General features: G+C 43.5%; 1 protein-coding gene across 9 annotated transcripts in view; it reads left to right on the top strand.

Annotated features, from left to right (window-relative positions):
* Positions 1–20274, top strand: part of PRDM4 (PR/SET domain 4) — an 86582-nt gene that overhangs the window by 38434 nt on the left and 27874 nt on the right. For 7 of the 9 annotated variants that reach the window (XM_085884348.1, XM_085884350.1, XM_085884351.1 and 4 more), the window contains 9 exons: positions 3128–3270; positions 4816–4998; positions 6066–6357; positions 6505–6974; positions 7212–7361; positions 10013–10137; positions 14750–14835; positions 14939–15066; positions 17611–17886. In XM_085884348.1, coding sequence (XP_085740474.1) covers positions 3141–3270; positions 4816–4998; positions 6066–6357; positions 6505–6974; positions 7212–7361; positions 10013–10137; positions 14750–14835; positions 14939–15066; positions 17611–17886 — 1840 coding nt within the window. In that variant the 5' untranslated portion in view covers positions 3128–3140. The remainder of the gene's footprint in view (positions 1–3127; positions 3271–4815; positions 4999–6065; positions 6358–6504; positions 6975–7211; positions 7362–10012; positions 10138–14749; positions 14836–14938; positions 15067–17610; positions 17887–20274) is intronic. The other 2 variants (XM_085884355.1, XM_085884354.1) reach the window with 1 other exon arrangement.

The following is a 20274-nucleotide window of genomic DNA, read 5'->3' as shown; positions in this document are numbered from 1 at the left end:
GGCTTTACCAAGCAAAACGGTTGAAGAAACTTTCAAAGATGAAACATTTAATTTTTATTTGTATTTATCTATGCCGAACTGACAATGGAAGATCGTACAAAAAGGGGAAATGTCAGGGAAAATATAATTTAAAATTTACAGCGAGCCAGCCACCGCCTGTTGCAGCGCAGAACAACACGTGGTTAAGAACGCATGAACTTTGTTTTGAACTTTGTTCAAGACGATCGAAAATTAATTTGAACAAAAGCAATTTCCATCACTCGGTAATTGTTAAAACTAGGATCTCCAAGTTTGGTATCTTTAACTGCAAATGATACAACTGCTAGCTGTTAAAATTTGGGCATGGATAGCATGTCGAGATTAGAATCCCGACATGCTATCCTGAACTTTGTTCAAGTCTATCGACGTGCAGTATTCAGTGACAGCACAAATATTGTTGAGCACTCGCCAAATGGCTTAAGCACTGTAATGAAATAGTTGATAAGAAATGGCTTGTTTGGCACACGATGAGCATCATATTAAACATACACCTCCCAGAGACGCCCAAAATGTGAAATATGTCCGAAGTGGACAAATGAACACTTTTCTAGGAGTCAGAACTGCTTCCAAGTTCGATTCTGGAGCTTAAATTTTGTAATTCTGCTTGGTTTAAGAGATTCTCGCGATTATCGCACGTGCGGAAATGAAATAAAACAATGAATGCTGACATATCTGGGCGTTTAAAAGCATTGCAATGTACCCAGCGATTTGGAGCTATGATGACCAGGCATTCAATAACAAGAGTGAGGAAAGTGAAAAAAAAAACTTTATCGTTAAGAAATCGTTGCGGCCTGTGAAGTTCAGGGCAAGGTTGAGCAGGCCAAAAAACATGGTGGCTTCAGACCCCCAGTGAGGTTACTGAGGATCCGCTTTTAAGACCCCATAGAGATTGGTGGCCGAGGATGTTCCTGAAAAGGCTTAATCAAATAAGGCCATCAATTACCTTCAAAAGGGGTGTTTTAATTGACATAAACACCCAATTTTCAGTCATGCTTAGTTGGTTTTTTTTTCATTTTTCTTAGTTGGTGTGCAAAGTTTCAAGCTGCTAGTGCAGATACGTGTGTGTGTGTGTGTGTGTGTGTGTGTGTGTGTGTGTGTGTGTGTGTGTGTGTGTGTGTGTGTGTGTGTGTGTGTGTGTGTGTGTCAGATTATTGCCTGCTATCTCCACATGAGGTGAGTGGGTTTCATGAGGTGAAACAGAGACCTGCAAGGTCTCAAAGTGCGTGTGTGTATGTTATGTGTTGTGTGTGTCGTTGCGAGTATCTGCATATGCGGGTTTCAGAATGTGGAATGGAGTCCTCCCAGGGCAGGCTCAAAGTATCCACCTCAATTTCGGTAAGGAGTCACGATTCATGGACCAAGCTGTAAAGTTTTCTGTTCTCAATGTTTTGTGCTGAGGGCTCTCTTTAGGATCGTCGCTGAGCCCCGGTTAGCTTCCAACTGTTGTTCATTTGTCGTGATGTTCCCAGGGATGGTTTTTAATATCTCTGTGAGGTTCTTCGTCATCATTCCCATGAGGTTCTTCACCGTCACTGGTTCAACTTTGGCATTCTTCAACTTCCGGGATCTTTTCACTTAATTCTTGAGGTCTTGGTCTTGGTCATTTTCTTGATTTCTATAAGCCTGCTGTTGGCTTAGTGGTTAGGGTGGCTGGTTTGGGATCCTAGGGTCCTGAGATTGAGCCCCGTTGGCTGCTGCATTAACACCAGGTGGGGTTGACTCAACCTGTCATCCTTCTGAGGTCGGTGAAATGAGCACCAGTTTACTGGTAATAGGAACACAGCATCGGTGGCACAGCTGCGCTACAAGAAATGCTAGCTACCTGGCAGCCAAAGCTGCCATACACAAGAACAGAGAACTTGATTTCTGCATCATTTTGTCCAAAATCACTGGTACTAACACCTCAATTTGCATCGCCGCCTTCTCTTTTTTTTTGTCCCCAAGTATGATATCTGGTCGCAACACTTTGTTTTCGATGTTCACACTCGATTGGATCATGATGTCGTACGTGAGCCGAACTTCCATGTTTTCAGTGATTGCTTTTGGTTCATGTTCCCACAAATTTTCAGGAACTGGGATATCAAAGTTTTGCAGATGTGCCAGTGGATTACTTTGCAAACTCTGTTGTGTCGTCGTGTGGACAGCTGTTCTCACATGAGTTTTTTTTGTGTGTGTGTGTGTGTGTGTGTGTGTGTGTGTGTGTGTGTGTGTGTGTGTGTGTTTGGTCATTAAGCATAACATATCCTTCTCCTTGCTAACCCCACCTCCACCTCTCACCTTTTTATCTTTTTTCCTCCTCCTCCCCCCTGTCTGTCTCTCTCTCTCTCTCTCTCTCTCTCTCTCTCTCTCTCTCTCTCTCTCTCTCTCTCTCTCTCCCTCTCCCTCTCCCTCTCCCTCTCCCTCTCCCTCTCCCTCTCCCTCTCCCTCTCCCTCTCCCTCTCCCTCTCCCTCTCCCTCTCCCTCTCCCTCTCCCTCTCCCTCTCCCTCTCCCTCTCCCTCTCCCTCTCCCTCTCCCTCTCCCTCTCCCTCTCCCTCTCCCTCTCCCTCTCCCTCTCTCTGTCTCACCTCTCCTCGCACCCCTCTCTCCTGCAGTGCATTGCAACATCTTTTGAGTCGTCACTCTCCCCCCACCCCTTTTCCTCACTCTTTCCCCCTTTCTAGCCTCCTCACCCCTCCCCTCCTTCCTCTCCTCTCCATTTCCCTAGTCCTCTTCTCTCCCCTCCCTCCATCCTCTCCCTCCTCTCCGTCCTCTTCTCTCCCCTCCATCCATCCTCTCCCCTCCCTCTGCGCTCTTCCCTCCCCTCCCTCGCCCCTCTTCGCTCCCCTCCCTCTGCCCTCTTCCCTCCCCTCCCTCTGTCCTCTTCCCTCCCCTCCCTCTGTCCTCCTCCTTCTTCTCTCTCTCCACTCTTGCCCCCCTTAATATCCCAGTCAGCAAAGCGACGGATTGTATTTGCTAGTTATTAATATTTTTCATATTTTATCAATTTACAGTATTATCAATCCACTTTTTTGTCCCAACTGACATATCTAGGTACTAATGCTGTTGAGAATTGACTTTATTAATGGAATCTGGTGGTTGCAATCACAGGACCACATCAAAAATGAACGAGATGAACCTAAACATGACTGGAATGGAATCATTGGGAGCATCATCCATAAATGGTGGCCTTTCAGTGGCTGGAAATCATCTGGGATTGCCCTCTCCGACACACAGCCCCATGGCACCGACAGGTGTGTGCCCAAGTATGGGCTGTCCAATAGCAGGACCGTGAGGATAAAAATGATAGACTTCAATGAAGCTCATTTGTGATATGAAGACCAGTCGACCCGCTTTGTTTAAAAGTGTTTAAAAAAAGATCGTTTTAGTTACTGTGAAACAACTTTAGTGTAATTCCCTCTCTAATCCATTTCACAGAGTAGAGTATTGATAGGATTAGTCATCTGAAGGATTAGTCATCTACTTTCAATGGATGGATGGATGGTGTGTGTGTGTGTGTGTGTGTGTGTGTGTGTGTGTGTGTGTGTGTGTGTGTGTGTGTGTGTGTGTGTGTGTGTGTTTGTCATGTTTTCTGTGGAGTTCTCCTGGCGCTTTCTGATGTGGAATGCGATGCACCAAAATGATCGTCATCATCTCCTCAGTTGATTAGGCTAATTAACTACAAATAATCCGAAGCAATTCCCACGTTTTAAACACACATCGTGTTGAGGTATGAAGAGCAACTTAATAGGTCCTTCCACGACATCACATTCTAATTACAAAATAAGAAACAAAAAGAATGATAACATTGTAACAAAGCATATATTAACTCAAAGAGCACTCTGTCGAGAGCATACCTCCACCCCATAATGCCTGATCCACGAGAACATATCGGGCCCAATACATTTTTGAAATATCGTGCTATACACAGTACTATATCGTTTTTGGTTATATCTCTCAGTGGGGAAGAATCACTTTTGAAATTAAATAATTCTCGTACCTAGATTCGGATCCGGATCTTCATCAAAATCGAAGCAATTCGTCCTTGTCACACACAGAACATGTGCACCAAATTTCATCCAGATCCGTCCACAACTTTTTGAGATATCCTGTACACAGACAGACAAATAGATAGACAAACAGACAGGAAGGGGTGAAAACATAACCTCCTTCACCTTCGGTGGCGGAGGTAAACAAAATTACCTATGTGTCTACAGACCCACCCACAGGTCACTCGTGCAACCAGAAAATACAATTTGCATGGGGCATTTGTGGCAGCACGACCTCAACAAATTCCGTTGTGCAACTTGAATTTTTGTTTTGCTGGACTAGAATGGTCAGGGAATGGTTGAACAGAAAAGGGATCATTATTTTATTTTTTACAGGCTTTAGGGATCATTGAGGTTCTGCGACACAAATCGTACAGACACATGGAGAGAGATACTTGAAATGACACCAGACTTGACGCAGCCGCTAAGATCGGATGCTCTACCTATGGTTGTTTGTCCATGCCCTCTCCTTTAAATGCCGAGCGTCAAGCAAGGAAGCAGCACGTACCATTTTATTTTGAAAGCCTTTGGTACAATTCGGCCTGGGTTCAAACCACTGACCTCCCAGACTCGGAGCAGACCCTCAAACCATTAAGCCTTTACTTTAGTCTGATGTATTTTTGACTTTGAGGCTGGATTAAAGTTCAGCCAGTTCATCACTCATCTTTCAATGCTGTCATAACAAGGATGACTGAAATGAAAACCATGGAGGAATGGTTTGCCTGACATGAAATTATGCTGGTGCCACAGGCATGCCCGTGACTATACCCAACCTCCCACCATCACTGGGTTCCCTCTCATCTGCACTCTCGCTCATGCTGCCCATCGGCTTGGGTGATCGCAATATCATGTGCAACATGCCAGAGCGTAACTACCCGCTGCCTCCACCTTACCCACACATGGAGGGCGGTTACATCCGGCACATCTTGCCAGGTACGTCTGACATAAACAGCAGCCAAATTAATGCCAGAATATTCGGTCACATCCTCATTTTGTTAATCTCCATGCTTGATTATTATACTTTCCAGATTCTGCTCTTTTTCCATGGGACTAAATCTTTCTTGCCGAGAGAATGGGTGTAAAACATACCGTTGACCAAATAGCAGTCTTATTGATTTAAAAAAAATTTTCTTAACACATAATTTGCAATAAATAATAATTAACACACTTTTTCATTTCTCATAATTTTTTGCTTCTATAACTTTTTGATCAAATGGTTCAGATTAACAAGAATGCAACATATTTCTGTGCTTGCTTATATAATGCCTTGTCTCCATAAGCACGTCTACACCGTGCTAAGAGATTCCTCCCAAACCTACCAATGCATGCCAGGACTTGAAGACGAGCTGCGATACATAAGCACACCCTCACCTGGTGCTCAAACTCACGTACATACATACATACATACATACATACATACATACGACACAGACAATGTAATGACCTCTGCCTTATGTATACGTGTTTGTATCACCGGGAACACTGAGCTCCAAGACAGCTCGGTCTTGCCCAAGTACAGACACGTCCTGGAGCATTAATTGGAAGAAAGATGTTAGATGTCTGATTTTGGGTTTGATTTGTGGCATCATCAGCGCAGTGTATCATGGAACAAGATGGTCTTTGGATGAGACCTTTCACGAGTCTGTATTTTGGTTTATCCTCCCCTCCTAATTCAATATTGTCTGCTCTGAGCTCTGATGAATGAGCAAATATATTGATGCTCGATTCACAAATGGTTGCTCATGGTTCTACATTGTGAACACTTGATGAACTATCTGGTTTCTACAACTAGAACATTTTTTTTTTCCATTTCATTCGTTCTGGCTTTTCATATGCAGTGTCGTGATTTTATCTTACAAAAGGTGTTGTGGCTAGATGTTCACACAAGTCTCTGATAGCGCACCACCTCGACGATTGTTCTCGCTGTTGGTCTCGTGTGTGGTAAAGGGTGTGGCTTATCAACGGTGAGGCATGGTGGTACCTTTGTGGCATATCTGTAGGAATCCTCTCGTACCTCGCTGAGCGTCCTCCACCACAGTACGTACACCCAAGTGCCTCAGTTGGAATGGAAGGTGCTGCGGGAGTACCTTTGGCTCACAACCCAGCTGTCGGCCTGGAACCATACCATCCAGTCGATTCACTCGGCCTTGATGTTGGAGTAATACCCATGGCCGTTAAAACATCGGAGAGTGAGCGTGGCTCACCGAGTCGCTCACTGTCGGAGCGTTCTCACCCTCTACATGCTATGCAGCACCCTCTTGATGCACATGTGGTTATGGAATCTGTCTCCAGGTGGGGCTGCCTCTTGAGGCATCGTGTGCTTTAATGATAATATACTAACTCATTATTGATTAAATATTTGTTTGTGCATAAATTGTAGAGGGGTAATTTGTCTTGTTAATATCAGCCTTCTCTCTTTCCTTTCCCACCTCCAACTAGGGTAAGCAGCCCGGGGTCACCTGATGAAGCCAACATGCATGAAACTCTTTCCATTGAGGTAGTGCCACAAGATTCTGATATTGATCCCATATCATCACACTCGCGTTCAGGCTCCAGCGGTTGTGGCCCTGCCCTAAGCGAGGCCTCCATTGCGATGTCACCTCAAGAAGCTTTGGATCTGCCTGTAGTCATGGAGTCGACCTATTCGGACGGGCATCTCAGCACTGCTACAACAGCAGCTCTGGCTGTGTCAGCGAACGAGCTAACATTGTCAGCATCGCAAGCTATGTCTCTGGGCTCTGTTGGCCTTCATGGGCCTCCTATCGGGTTGGAGCCCATTTCGGTGGGAATGGCACCTGAAGCTTCAATATCCTCTCGACCTGAGCCAGCCCCAGGTCTTGGCTTCATTCCAACGATGCAGGTCCAGTTAGAGGAGACGACAGGTTCTATCAAGGATGAGTGCTCAGTTTGTAAGTGCCCAGCTTAAATCTGTTGTGCTTCAGCAAGTCCCTATCAATGTACTTTGCATCGTGTATGTCATGCACATCTGTGCCAAAAAGTACGTTTGAAAAATTATGCATCAAATGAAAAGTGATAATTTCATTGAAAATATAAGTTTATGGTCATAAAACAATAGCAATGCAGATCAAGCCAGTAATCGTTCTGAGCATCTGGTGGTTCTGAAAGGTGCATCATTGCCCCTGCAGGGTGCCCACTGTGTGACAGGGCATTCATCGCTGACTGCCCCACACACGGTCCCCTCACACTTATTCCAGATACACCCCTCGAGTCACGAGCACGGCTCTCAATGCCCAAACAGCTGGGCCTGCACCTTAACCACAATGGTAGTCCTGCAGGTGAGAACACAGGACACGAAACCAGCTACTTGTGTGCTGTAATAAAGTTTATTTCAAAAGGTGAATGAAGTTATAATAACACTGAACAACAAATTTCAAAAATTTTTTTTTACTGGAGATGTGTAAAGTGATTAAGACTAATTTGGGTACGCTGATTTCAAAAATCATAACTGTTTTGCTGTATCACGTCAGGATTTTCAGGAACAGAAATATTCCCATTGCCTAGAAGTCAGGATTTCAATGAAATTTACATATGTCTTTAACATGTCTATTTCGTACAATTGTTGTTAACTTGTGTTATATTTCTTTCTTTCAGATAAAGATGAGTAGGCGTTCCTGTACCAATCATCCTGACAACTTCTGTTATGTCTGTGGTCGGTATACCAAAAAAGATCAACAGCGAAGTATATCTACAGCAGTGAAAATGAAGGCCGCCTACTTTCACTACTTTGGGTGTAAGGTGGGGGACCAAGAACAGAGCTGGGCACCACACATCTGCTGCACAAGCTGTCACACAACCTTGACTCAGTGGTTGGTGGGCAAGCGCGCGAGCATGCCATTTGCGGTGCCCATGATATGGCGTGAGCCGCAGAATCATCATGATGATTGTTATTTCTGCTGCACAAGCATCGCCGGCTTCAACAAGAACAATAAAGGTCACATCAAGTACGCTGACTGCGTCTCTGCTCGTAAACCTGTACCTCATGATGACGAGAACCCCGTTCCAACACCTCCAGCTGATCAGAACATAGCTGTAAGCAGTGGTGAAGAGGATGGTGATGATGAACCTTTTGAACCCGACACTCAAGAATCACACCTTCTGAACCAGGGAGACTTAAATGATCTTGTAAGAGATCTCTCGCTGTCAAAGGCGAAGGCAGAGCTGCTTGGATCAAGGCTGCAGCAGTGGAATCTACTTGAACCTAACACCAAGATATCCTTGTTCAGAGCACGTCACAGAGACATGGCTGAGTTCTTTGAGATGGAAGACACGATGACATTCTGCAGTGACATCAACGGTCTGTTGAAAGAACTTGGGTGTGATCACGATCCTGCAGACTGGCGCCTCTTCATCGACTCGGGGAAGAACAGCTTGAAGGCTGTTTTGCTCCACAATGGCAACGAGAAACCATCAGTCCCACTGGCTCACGCGTTCGGCATGACAGAGGCCTATGAGACTATGCGGCAGCTGCTTGATTCCATCAAGTACAATGACTTCAACTGGCACATCTGCGGAGACTTGAAAGTGGTGGCGCTGTTGTTAGGGCTGCAGTCAGGCTACACGAAATACATGTGCTTCCTTTGTCTCTGGGATAGCAGAGACAACAAGAATCACTGGACGAAGAAAGATTGGGAAGAGCGAAAAGAGCATGTACCTGGTCGACACAACGTGAAGCATGTCGCCCTTGTCGACCCAGCCAAGGTTTTCCTTCCACCACTCCACATAAAGCTCGGCTTGATGAAAAGTTTTGTACGGGCAATGGATCTGAATGGGCGTGGGTTTTTATACCTCAAGGAAAAGTTTGGCAACACCTTGTCGGAGGCCAAGATCAAGGCTGGTGTCTTTGTTGGACCGCAAATCCGACAGATTATGAAGGACGAAACTTTTCCGACAACTCTAAACCCCAAAGAGCTGGCAGCGTGGAGGAGCTTCAAAGCTGTGACGGACAACTTCTTGGGGAACGAGGGCGCGGACAACTATGAAGAAATAGTGCAGCAGCTGCTGGAGTCCTTCAGGAAACTTGGCTCCAGGATGTCCCTGAAAATCCATTTCCTACACCAGCACCTGAACTTCTTCCCTGACAACTTGGGAGCAGTCTCGGACGAGCACGGCGAGCGATTCCACCAAGAGATTTCACTCATGGAGACGCGTTACCAAGGGCGGCACAACCCGAACATGATGGGCGATTTCTGCTGGTTCCTGCATCGTGAAACTGACACAGAGCAGCACAAACGCAAAGCCAAATGCCTAAAGCATTTTTAATTACATTCTAGTGGAGTTTTTCTGTAATTTCTATAATTTTGAAGCATTCATGATGAAATAAATGAATAAATGAATTTTTTGTAAATTTCATTGAAATCCTGACTTCTAGGCAATGGGAATATTTCTGTTACTGAAAATCCTGACGTGATACAGCAAAACGGTTATGATTTTTGAAATCAGCGTACCCAAATTAGTCTAAATCACTTTACACATCTCCAGTAAAAAAATTTTGTTGTTCAGTGTAATTGGTGAAATCATTGAATCATTGTATTGAACTGTTGGGACTGCAGTTAAAAACGTCTTGAAACTAAAATGCCATTTGGTTTGTTTTAATTTGGGATAAGATAAGAGGTCATTTGCTTTAACATCCTGTATACACATTCCTTCCTTCCTGTTTGCCATCATTCCTTCCCCTTGGAAAGCCCCCAGGTATCTTCTTTTCCTCTCCGTTCAACCTCCTTTGCTTTTCCTTCTTCTTCCCAAAACTCCCCAACATATACACTCCTATTTCTCTTCGTTTTCTCAATTTCCTTCTTTCCCCATCCTTGCAGAAGCAAAAGGTATATTCCAGTTTGATTTATTTTGTGTAACTGATGAAGTTCGAGGGAATTTGTGAGGAATCAACCCTGGCTTTTACAAAATTGTTTTTGTGCATTGTACATGGCAGGTGTACGAACCAGGAGTGTAATCCCTGTGCGGACATGTTTTGGGCCTTTGGCTGGTCAGCAGAGTTCAGGTCTCCATCCCAGAGATTGTTCACACTTTGAAGATGACAGACCTGGTTTATGGAAGGTATGGTTTAAAACACTTTCTCGGGTTAGACTGTGGAATAGTACCATAATTAGCGGCTTTTAGATTGCTAGTAATATATAGTCATGCAATTATTAAAATGTTATCACTCATGCTGGGGTTTTTCCTCCCCCCAAACAAACATCATGAAGTTAATTGTGAGAAAATCAAATTGTAAAAACAGTAAGTAAATGGCAGAATTAACCCTTTGAACCCTGGGCTCCTTGGACTTTCGCCCCCCCCCCCTCCACCCTGGGTTCCCTGGAGAAAAATCCGGCCACTCGGGTATATGGAGGTTTGACTAGTGGCCGGTGAAACGACTGCAAGGCTTCAAAGGGTTAAACTCCCTAATTTGGTGAAGCAGAGAAACACAGATAAAGGCAATTGCCACACGACCTGTTCGTAACAAGCTTCGTCTACCACATTAACGCATTGTCTCTGCCCTGCTGAGCACCAATTCGGAGGTGGGGTTGTGGTCGGGTGAGATAAATAATAGTGCATGGGCCAGATACCGAAACCCTCCACACCCCCACGATAATTTTCTGGACCATAATTTTTAAAGTATACGGGTCCTTTGGCTTTAAAATCTAATTGTTTGCCAAATGCCGAGGTGTGCTCAGCTCTCTTATAATCGTGAGTTGTATGACAGTACTACTTTTAGTGCAAACAGTGAAAATAAACAATTTTTCAAACATTTGGATGTGTCCTGGTTTTCCCCATACTGAAGCAACAAAATGCATTTTTCAATATTTTTATCTGGAATGAATATCATATTTCACATTTATGCAAGTTAACATTCAATACCAACACAATTATTACTTAGAGATTACAAAAAAATGAGTTCCTTCGTCCAATGACGTATCGCACAAAACATCGAGGAACATAATATAAGGGGAACAAAAAATCCTTCAAAGTAAAAACTTGAATATTTTCTTACAACAGGATCAAACTACTCAAATACTTCAACAAAATATTCCCTGTAGCATGGTATATGTATGTACCTGTTGTCACTCATAATTGTAATTTATAATTGCTGATACCATAAAGGCGTGACAGACATGCGTGCAAATTTCGAACAAAAATAAGTACTTCAACATTTCGTTTCAATTGGAAGAGTACAACACGCAATAAGTTTTCATCGATAATAACGTCTATTCTTCATCTTCACTGCTCTCATCTTCATTACTAAAGATTTAATCTGCCAAGCTGGTGGACACAACGTCGTAGTCATCTTGGTTGTCATCCTTGTGCACAAAGGATGTCCACGAGCTCCTGTGTCAGATATAAATATCAAACACTTGCATTTTAGATTTGTATAATTTATTTAATTATGATAAGTATAACTACCATTTTCAGCCTTACATTTTCTTGTATACTGAGTAGCAGACAAATTTTGAACTCGAACATAATTTCGAAATGCTCAGATTAGAACAAGCAAACAATCATATAATTAAAATGAAAAGTGTGGTGGCGATCAATAGATTTAAGCTGACAAAAATCAGAAATAAAGTGGTGTTCATAACTTGGTGATGGTATACATGACATACATACAATGTGCATTCCTTACCTCAGCTATGAAATCTTCATTACACCGGTCATATTCGAGGATCTGCTCATTCTTTCTCCATCCATGTGATTCAGGACTCGGTATAACAGGATGCTGGACATGGGGATTTTTCTAGATAAGTACCTGGTTGTTAGCCCTGAGGCCATGCATCTTCAGTGTAGACAGACAGACAGGATGGCAGGAGACTCGGATCAATTCCATCTGAGTTTGATAGCAGTTGGGTGTTGCCAGTCTGGAATTTCTGCTTTGCTATATCTTAACGGAGCTAGTTTATATCCTTGTACGGCTTTTATGGTTTACCATAGAGAGAACAAGCAAATTGTTCAAGTTCAGAATAAGTATCATTTGACACTTCATTGGAATTTTCAAGTGCCATGAAGACAGTCATAAAGTTTTTCTGTTTCTTGAGAATGCTGTAAGGCCTTATTTTGCCTTTTCTAACAAAGGCACTGGTCGAATCGCACTGAATGCATGCAGGCCAACCAATGCTCGGCACATATCTGAGCCATAAACTTTGTAGATTGTAAAGGGTCTTAATGTTATGAAATCGCCCCTTGTTTGCAAAACCAGTGTCAAAGAAAAGGTTTCTTGTTTCTTTATTGCAGTAATACAACAACAGCATGAGGACTTCTGTGTCTGGGGATCTAACAATGATGTCTTGTGTCGACGTCGATTGTGCTGCATGCATACAATGAAGTATGATCCTCGTACGTGTCTCTTCTTGTGATGAGGCAAGCTCTGCTATTTGGTGACTGTACAATTTGCCCATCAACACTTGTGAGAGATGCACACCTTTCCTCACAAACAAGGAAGACCTGGCAGCCCACCAACTTTGGTGCACATTCGTCTTTTTTCCACTCATTGAGAAGTAGCCTTATTTGGTGTTCTTCGTTGTTACTGTTCACGAGGAAATATTTCTAATCTCTTGCAAGTTTGGTTGATGGACCTTTGATAAGGAAGCATTCTGAAGTCCCCCTTCTCATGCGTTCTGCAGATTTTGATAGAGTTTTCCGATATGTGTTTGTCACCAAATCTACCCTTTTCACTTTTGGCAAAGTACTGAATATCTTTTCAGCCAATTCTCCAAAATTCTGTGCTAGACCCTGTCTTCACCTGTGTCCCTTGAAGTGAATGCAGTTTCATCTTCAAGCTTATGAAGAAGGGTAGATTTGTTAGTTTTTGTTGGGAGGGCCATCATCTACAGCCAAGGCCCAGGGAATTGGGCCAAGTGGACATGAAAGGGCTCTCTCCATGCTGATTTTTGCCTCCTCCGAGAGCATCAACATTTGTCCAAATAATTTCCACTGTGCTGTGATCTGAACTACCTTATTCTGTGTTGAAGTGACCTTTTTCTTCACTTGGATTGCAGCAAATGTTTTAAACTTTTGTTTCTTCAAGGGTGAGTAGAAAGTGATAGACTTGTCAACAAACCTTGCCCCGTAAAAAAAAAATAATCCTTAAAATCGGTGGAGCCACGCTTGTCCACATTCAGGAGGTCTTCTTCTACATCAGCTGGTGCTCTTGATCCTGAAGATAGGCAGAACAGCGCATCATGGACATCTATCTCAAATGTATTTATGAAGTTCTTGAAGGCAGTAATCATCTTCTTCACATCCTGTCCACTCTGGTTTATTTGTGCAGGTCTGGTTTTCATGTGGGGGCACACATCTGAGTCGACCATTCCAGCCATATCCATGGTTGCCGTCAAGTAATTTACCTTAGTATGCCTCGTGATACAGCAACGGTAGTAGGGAGGATAGTTCCTGCTGAATCCGACTGTTCCTCCACTGCATTTGACATGACAATTTATTGTCTGCTCAATTGTCAAGTCTGCAGGATTCCTTGATGCTGGAACATCAGACCTACATACACTTATTGTCCTTTTCCAAAGAAGCTCATCTGCTCCAGGATGTGTGTGTTCTAAATTCAGTAAGGAAACAAACTGAACAGAGAGATACCTTACATAATTGTGATGATCCATACTGAAGAAAAATGGGCAAAGTCATTCATTGCATGAGAGGTGTAGTTCCAAGTTGTTTTCTTTAGTTGTCTGAAGGAAGATTAGTACTAACCATATCTTGTCCATGTACAGAATCTCACACTGTCACATTGGTCTCTGGAACTTATAAACCAAAGTGAAGTCGAAAACAAACAGTAACATTATCATGTTCTTGTAGCTCTTCCCGCATTGCACGTTGTTAACACACAGCCAATTCGAATTATCATGTTAAGTTAACATCTTTCCATTTTGTTTCATTGAATTTAGATTAATAACGATAGTATCATAGGCTACAAGAAAGATAACCTTCCACGTCTGATTTAGGTTCCATTCCCAGCCCGACGGCAAGCACAAGACAGCACAAGTCATTTTACATGCTTTTAATATATGATGAATAAGGCATGCCTTGTGCTGCTGTGAAACGTAAGTTATATCCTCTTCTCCTGACTTCAAAGGGAGTGGGTCCAAGCAAGCCTCACCCTGCTGAATGTATCTTCCCCATTCCCTCAACAGCACCTTGGAGAGTGTATATCACCACTAGAACGATGCAACAATGCAGGGAATAACAAAACTATTGCTTCTTTTGATGTTTTGAATTACTGTATTGATTTTGGTATTCTGATCTGTATTTCGATGATCGTCTCTCATACGGCCTTGCATTTGTATTCAACTTGCCAGGACATTTTCGATTTATTGTATCTGTGGGTGGGGCAGGGGTTAATTTAATAGATAATTCATAGAATGAGGAAACTAAAGGAGAGAGGAGAAAAGGAAAAGGTGTTTGAAATGGAGACGACTGAGGAAAGAAGAATGTATGAGAGGGATCAAAAGTTTTGCCATTTCTATGTACGTCATTTGTAGAAGGCCACTAATTATTTCTGTCTCTCAAACCACAGCCGACCATCAGCATGGGATTGGCAAATGATAACTTTTCTTATAAATTGATCAGAAAAGAATTCCATTTAATTTGATGACTGCACAAGACAACATTTGTTTCTATGAACTTTCTCCTTCCTAAACCTTGTCCTCAATTTATTTGGCTCGGATAGATCTTCCATGGTGATGCATTGGAATCGATTTTGCTCACCCAGGACGAGAACGACTGCAATTGGATGATGTTTGTGCACCGGGCGAGGTAAGGCTTGCATGTGTCAGACAGCATTCTACCTGTGGAAATATTTCTCTGTAGTTATCTAAAAACCTTTTATTCATTGAGACCAGCTTGTGCACCACTGCAGGTCCCCAGAGGAGCAGAACCTCGTGGCATACGTGAATGAGGGGAAAGTATATTTCTGCACTTCACGGGAAATTTCTACGGACGATGAGTTGCTTTTTTATTTCAGCAAAGACTACGCACGTCTGCTCGGTGAGTTGTCAATATTTTATTATTTTCTTTTTTGTTTCATGATCGAGTGTCGTGGAAGAGCTGAAGCAGAATGGTAGGGAACAAAATGGAAAGGGAGAAACACTAACAGCAGAATAGAAGTGAGAGTGATATCAAGGGGAAGGGGAGAAGGACACATGAGGGTGGGCAAGCTGCACACAATAAGAAGAGGAAGGGGAAATCAGGGATGAAACAGAAAAGGAACAAACCAACAAACAACTAACAAACGAAAAGAGATGAGGGAGAGGCGGGAAATCACAACATGGAAAAAAGGAGTCATTGGGAATGTGGTCATTTGGGGTGGAAGAGATCATGAGTATGGATGGGGGTCGAGTCAGAGCGCGAAGCATTGTACGGGAACGTGCTCGGTCGGGTAAGCCTCCATTTCCCTGATCCGTGGGGCTCCCGGTCCATTGCCCGGTCCACCATAATCTGGGTAGCATCATCAGACAACTTCACTTCTACCGCCTGTGTGGGTGGCGTGTTCGGTCGCGCCGTTCGCTTCTGCTGTTCATGGTGGTGTGTGTGGGTGCCGGTCAGGGCTATCCTCCTCCTGAATGGGTGTCTTGCCCCATGTCAAGTGCTCTGCATGGTGTGCGGCGTCCTACATTTGGTGGTTGCATCTGTTATTGTCGTGGCAGGAGCATGGCCACGGTGCTCGTTGTATTGTTGAACCTGAGGTGGTTTTGAACAGCTGTCTTGAAGCCCTGGAGAGAAGAATGGGACTGAACAGACAGGGGAAGTTGGTTCCACAGGTGAAGGAAAAGAGGAACAAATGAGTGGAGGTGAGCAGTGAGCCTGGATTTTTGGAGTTTAAGAAGAAGAACGTTACTGGCAGACCATGTGTGCCCTGTAGAAACCTGGGAGGGACAGAGCCAAGAGAGAGTGGAGGGTGCAAGACCAAAATTGAGGCAGTAGAATACAAAGAGGCCAACAACCTGCCTGCAATGTGAGAGTAACAGGCCAAGACACTCAGCTTCGTCATGGTGGAGTCCAATGATTTTGAGGGCCTTGCTTTCCACAGCATCAAGAAGGGCAAAAACCTGGTGTTGGCTTAACGGTTAGGGTGGCTGGCTTAATATTTTGGGGGTATTGAGTTCAAACCCCTGTTCAGTCGTTGAATTAACACCAGGCAGGTTATCCTGCCATCCTCCTGAGGTTGGCAAAATGAGTACCAGCATGCTGGTAACAGGGCATTGCATTAGCTGCACAGCCGCACCCCCAGAGAATGATGCAGCAAAGCAACCACGGGCTGCATACAAAGAAATAAAGAAGGGCAAGGTATGTACATGGACATCAGCCGAAAGAGGAGAGCAGTACTATCAAGCTGCGAATGAAGGCCTTTTAGGTTGACAAAAGTTCCGATTGGCCATGGAAAGACCTTGCATGATGAAGAATGCCCAGTTAGCAGCTGGCTTTGGAGACATCTTGGAAATATAGCCTGCCAAAGAAAGATCCCAGCTGATTTACTTTTCTATGAAACTATCTGATGCAATTATTTGTGACAAATTCACTTATTAATTACTTTTTGTATGGTAGTGTGGAAGGAGAGGGTGGCTAAAAAGAGAAAGTTGAAATTGATTGAAAAATAAAGTGAAGAGAAGGGAGGAGAGTAAATAAAGGATGTTATAAAAAGGTAGGAGTAAAGAAATGGTAGGAAAAGGATGTGTTTGGAGCATATGAAAGAGGAATGCTATCTTTTTATGGATATAATATACTGTGTCGGTCATCTGAAGGCCAGAGTAACATTGTCATTTTTCTTTTTCACGGTTACCTCTTAATACGTGACAAATTGAGCTGTGCATATTCCAGCTGCTTTTGAAAATTGTTGCAGTTTCACACATTTTTTATGGTCTCTGGCAGAGGTCTAACATGATAGTTGATCGCAATGCAACAATGGATAAATTGGATGATGAAGGAGAGGGGGGAGTGATGGTGGCTCGTGTTGTGGTCCTGAAATCTGAGATATGTACAGTGACATAAATACTTTTGCAGAAGAGATCACTTTTAAAGAGTGCATATACGTAGAAAATTCACAAGTTTGCTGAGACAAGCAGAACGAGCCAAATGGTTTCCTTCCATCCCTCCCCACTCCTCAGTATGCCATCCATTTCCCTGTAATTGTATGAGCGGGTTAGCTTGTTCAGAAAATCATTGTGGCATTGTAGCTGTGCCGTTGTGTCACGAGCTGGGTATCTGTTTGTAAGTCTTATTCTTATTATTTTTCATGTCACTGTTTGTAAGTGAAGGAATCTGGAACAATATAACTGTTGGTTGATGATTGATTAAAAAGTTGATTATGGGAAATATAATGCTCATGAGCTGGCTGTTTGGTCAAGTGATTAAAAATTGATTGCTCAGTGCTCACTCTTGTCAACCTGCACTTGGCAAGCATGTCGAGTATGTCAAATGCCCTTCAACATGAGTTGGAGCCTTTGTCCTGCCGTGGAATGAAATAGGCTGGTTTAAGATTTTGAAGGTTTTCTGTGTTTTTTTCAGATCGTGTCACTCTTCATTTTTTTTCAGACCTGCCATTGTCCCCTCAAATGCAACGCTGCTCATGTGGAAAGGAATTTCTCTCACCAACAAGCCTGCGTGCCCATGCGGATGTAGCGGCATGCCCACGTGAACGAGGCCGCAAGCTTTACCAGTGCTCTGTGTGTGCCCGGAACTTTCCCACCAACTCCAAGCTGAATGTACACATGATGGGTCACATGGGCATGCGTCCACACTCGTGTGAATTCTGTGGCAAGGCATTCTGTGACCCAAGCAACCTGCGCACGCACATGCGCATCCATACTGGTGAGTCTGCATTAATACTGTCTGATGATGAGTTTGATGGAGCACAGCATATTTCATGCATCACATGGGAGGAACCATTCAAATTCCAGATGTCAAAATAGGCAGTATCTTTCAGAGAGTTAGTCCCTCGCCCACCCACCCCCTTCTCTGTTCAGTTTAACTTCCAAAAGGATAACATCCAAGAGAACAAAGAAAGTCACACCTTTTCTGGACATGGACATGACCGAAAACTATTTGCACAGAATGATGAAAAATTGATGTTATGGCTAAAAATGATAAAACATTCTTCCCAAGATACTGACATTGAATTCTTGCTTGATAAATGAGCCAAATGCACATTCATAGCAGACAAAATAACAACGGACAACATAAAAATAAACTTAAGAACAACAATACAATCGCTAGTCGATGAAGCATCATACAAATGCCTCGGAGTAGACGAAGACCACAAAATGTGTCTCAAACAAATACACAAAACATTTTCTGAGGAATACCTGGATGTAGAACAAGGCTAATACTGAAAACATATATCTCAAAAAAATAAAATCAAAGCTGTAAACCAACTTGCAGTTCGTGTTTCAATGCAATAGTGGTATCGTAAACTGGCTACAGCTCGAAATCAATAAGCTGGATACGAAAACAAGGAAACTGCTTAATATTGACAAAATGTTTTGCAACAACCATTGCACCCCGAGATTGATTGTACCTTCTGTAATGAGGAGGATTTAACGGGCTCGTGGAGCACAACCAGGGCCAGATCGATGCCTGTAGGATTGGCCGGTTATGTAAAATGCTCAACAGACTATCCAGTTTGTGTGTGAGCATGAAGAAAACAGGAAAGAAAAGCTATCCTTAACTCACCTTCAAAAAATTTCCCAAGAACTGGTACGATTAGAAAATGCTTACACTGGAAATCGAAAAGACAGCGAATATAGCCCCAACGAAAGAACACACTGTGTTTATATAAAATTATAGACACTTTATATAAAATTATAAAACAAAATATCAATGAATCAGTAATTGAGAGAATGACAGAAGAGTAGGAATTTTTTTTTTCATGAGACAAGAAATGTCCATTGGAGTGGTGAAGAAGAGGTCAGCTTATCTGGGATGGAGAACGAGTCATAATGAATGACCGAGATCAAGGACGTGATGCAATTGACTTCAAGAAGATGGCAGGATTGAGTCAACACTGACCAAAATCTTCCAAACCAAAAAGCGAAGAACAAGTGTCAGTTCCGCAAGGTAGAAACAGAAAGCACCAATCATCTTCTCTTGGGATATAAAAAAAAAACTCGTCAGAACAGCTGTACACACAAAGGCAGAACAACATAGTAGAGTAATCCACTGGTACATCTGTAAAAACGTTAATATTCCAGCCACAGAAAAGCCATGGAAACACAAACCAAAAGCAATCATTGAAAACAACGACATTGTGCTCTCGTATGACCCGACCATCCCATCAAGTGTAAACATAGAACACAAAGCATTACGACCAGACATAGTACTTAGATTAAAAAAAAAAGAAAAAGAAAAGATATTGTTATGTTTGAGGGGGGAGGGGGGGAATGCATTCAAAGGGTAATTAGGATGTTTAATTAGGTATGCCATGCTGTTCGAGTTTACCAGGATCTCGATGTAATAAGTAGCAATTCAGTGGTGATAAGTTGTCTAGTAAATGTTCATTTCTTCAAGGGGGGGAATGATAATTGTCACGTAATTAGATAGGGACACGGGATAGGGTAAGTGTGTCTGCGTAAACCCCTTTTTGGTATTCTCTGGAGACTGGCCGTGACGTCACAGGACAGTGCAACGGATGGCTCCGCCCCGTGATCACGATTGGCGGAAGGCGATGGCGGTGGGCCAAAAAACAGCTCGATTGGGAGTGACGAGGACGAAGGATAAAAAGGTTTTGTACGGGGTCGAAAAGGAAGAGGAAGAAGATTACAACCAAAAGATCGTGTTTTTTTGGTGTGGTTCCCTGTGGCGGCAGAAAAAGCGTCCTTGTTGTTGTGCTGAGTCGATCGTGTTCTTGATCGTGTCTTGGAGCCTTGCCGAGCCTCGTGCCTCGCCTTGGTTGGCTCTGGGGTTCTGCTGACTCGGAGTACGGGGTCGAACGGCGGGCGGACCTGCCTCCCTCTCCTGCTCGCAACTTGGCGCCAGAACTGGTTCCCTGGCGGCTGTGAGCGGACTTGGGCCAAGACCAGGAGGTCGACAGCACCACGGTTTCTCCTGCCCCCCCCCCCCCCCTGACGAGAGCAAGGCCAGCTCGTCTGACGCCGATCCAGGGACAGTTGCGTCCACATCACGGTCCAGCCTGACCACCAGAAATAGCTACGTTTTGTGTGTGTGTGTGTGTGTGTGTGTGTGTGTGTGTGTGTGTGTGTG

Source organism: Eptatretus burgeri, chromosome 6 (genome assembly GCF_056783735.1).
Source record: "Eptatretus burgeri isolate ZD-2024b chromosome 6, Ebu_testis_v1, whole genome shotgun sequence".
Taxonomy (NCBI): Eukaryota; Metazoa; Chordata; class Myxini; order Myxiniformes; family Myxinidae; genus Eptatretus; species Eptatretus burgeri.
The sequence above is the reverse complement of the archived record's forward strand: the minus strand, read 5'-3'. Positions and strand labels throughout refer to the sequence as shown.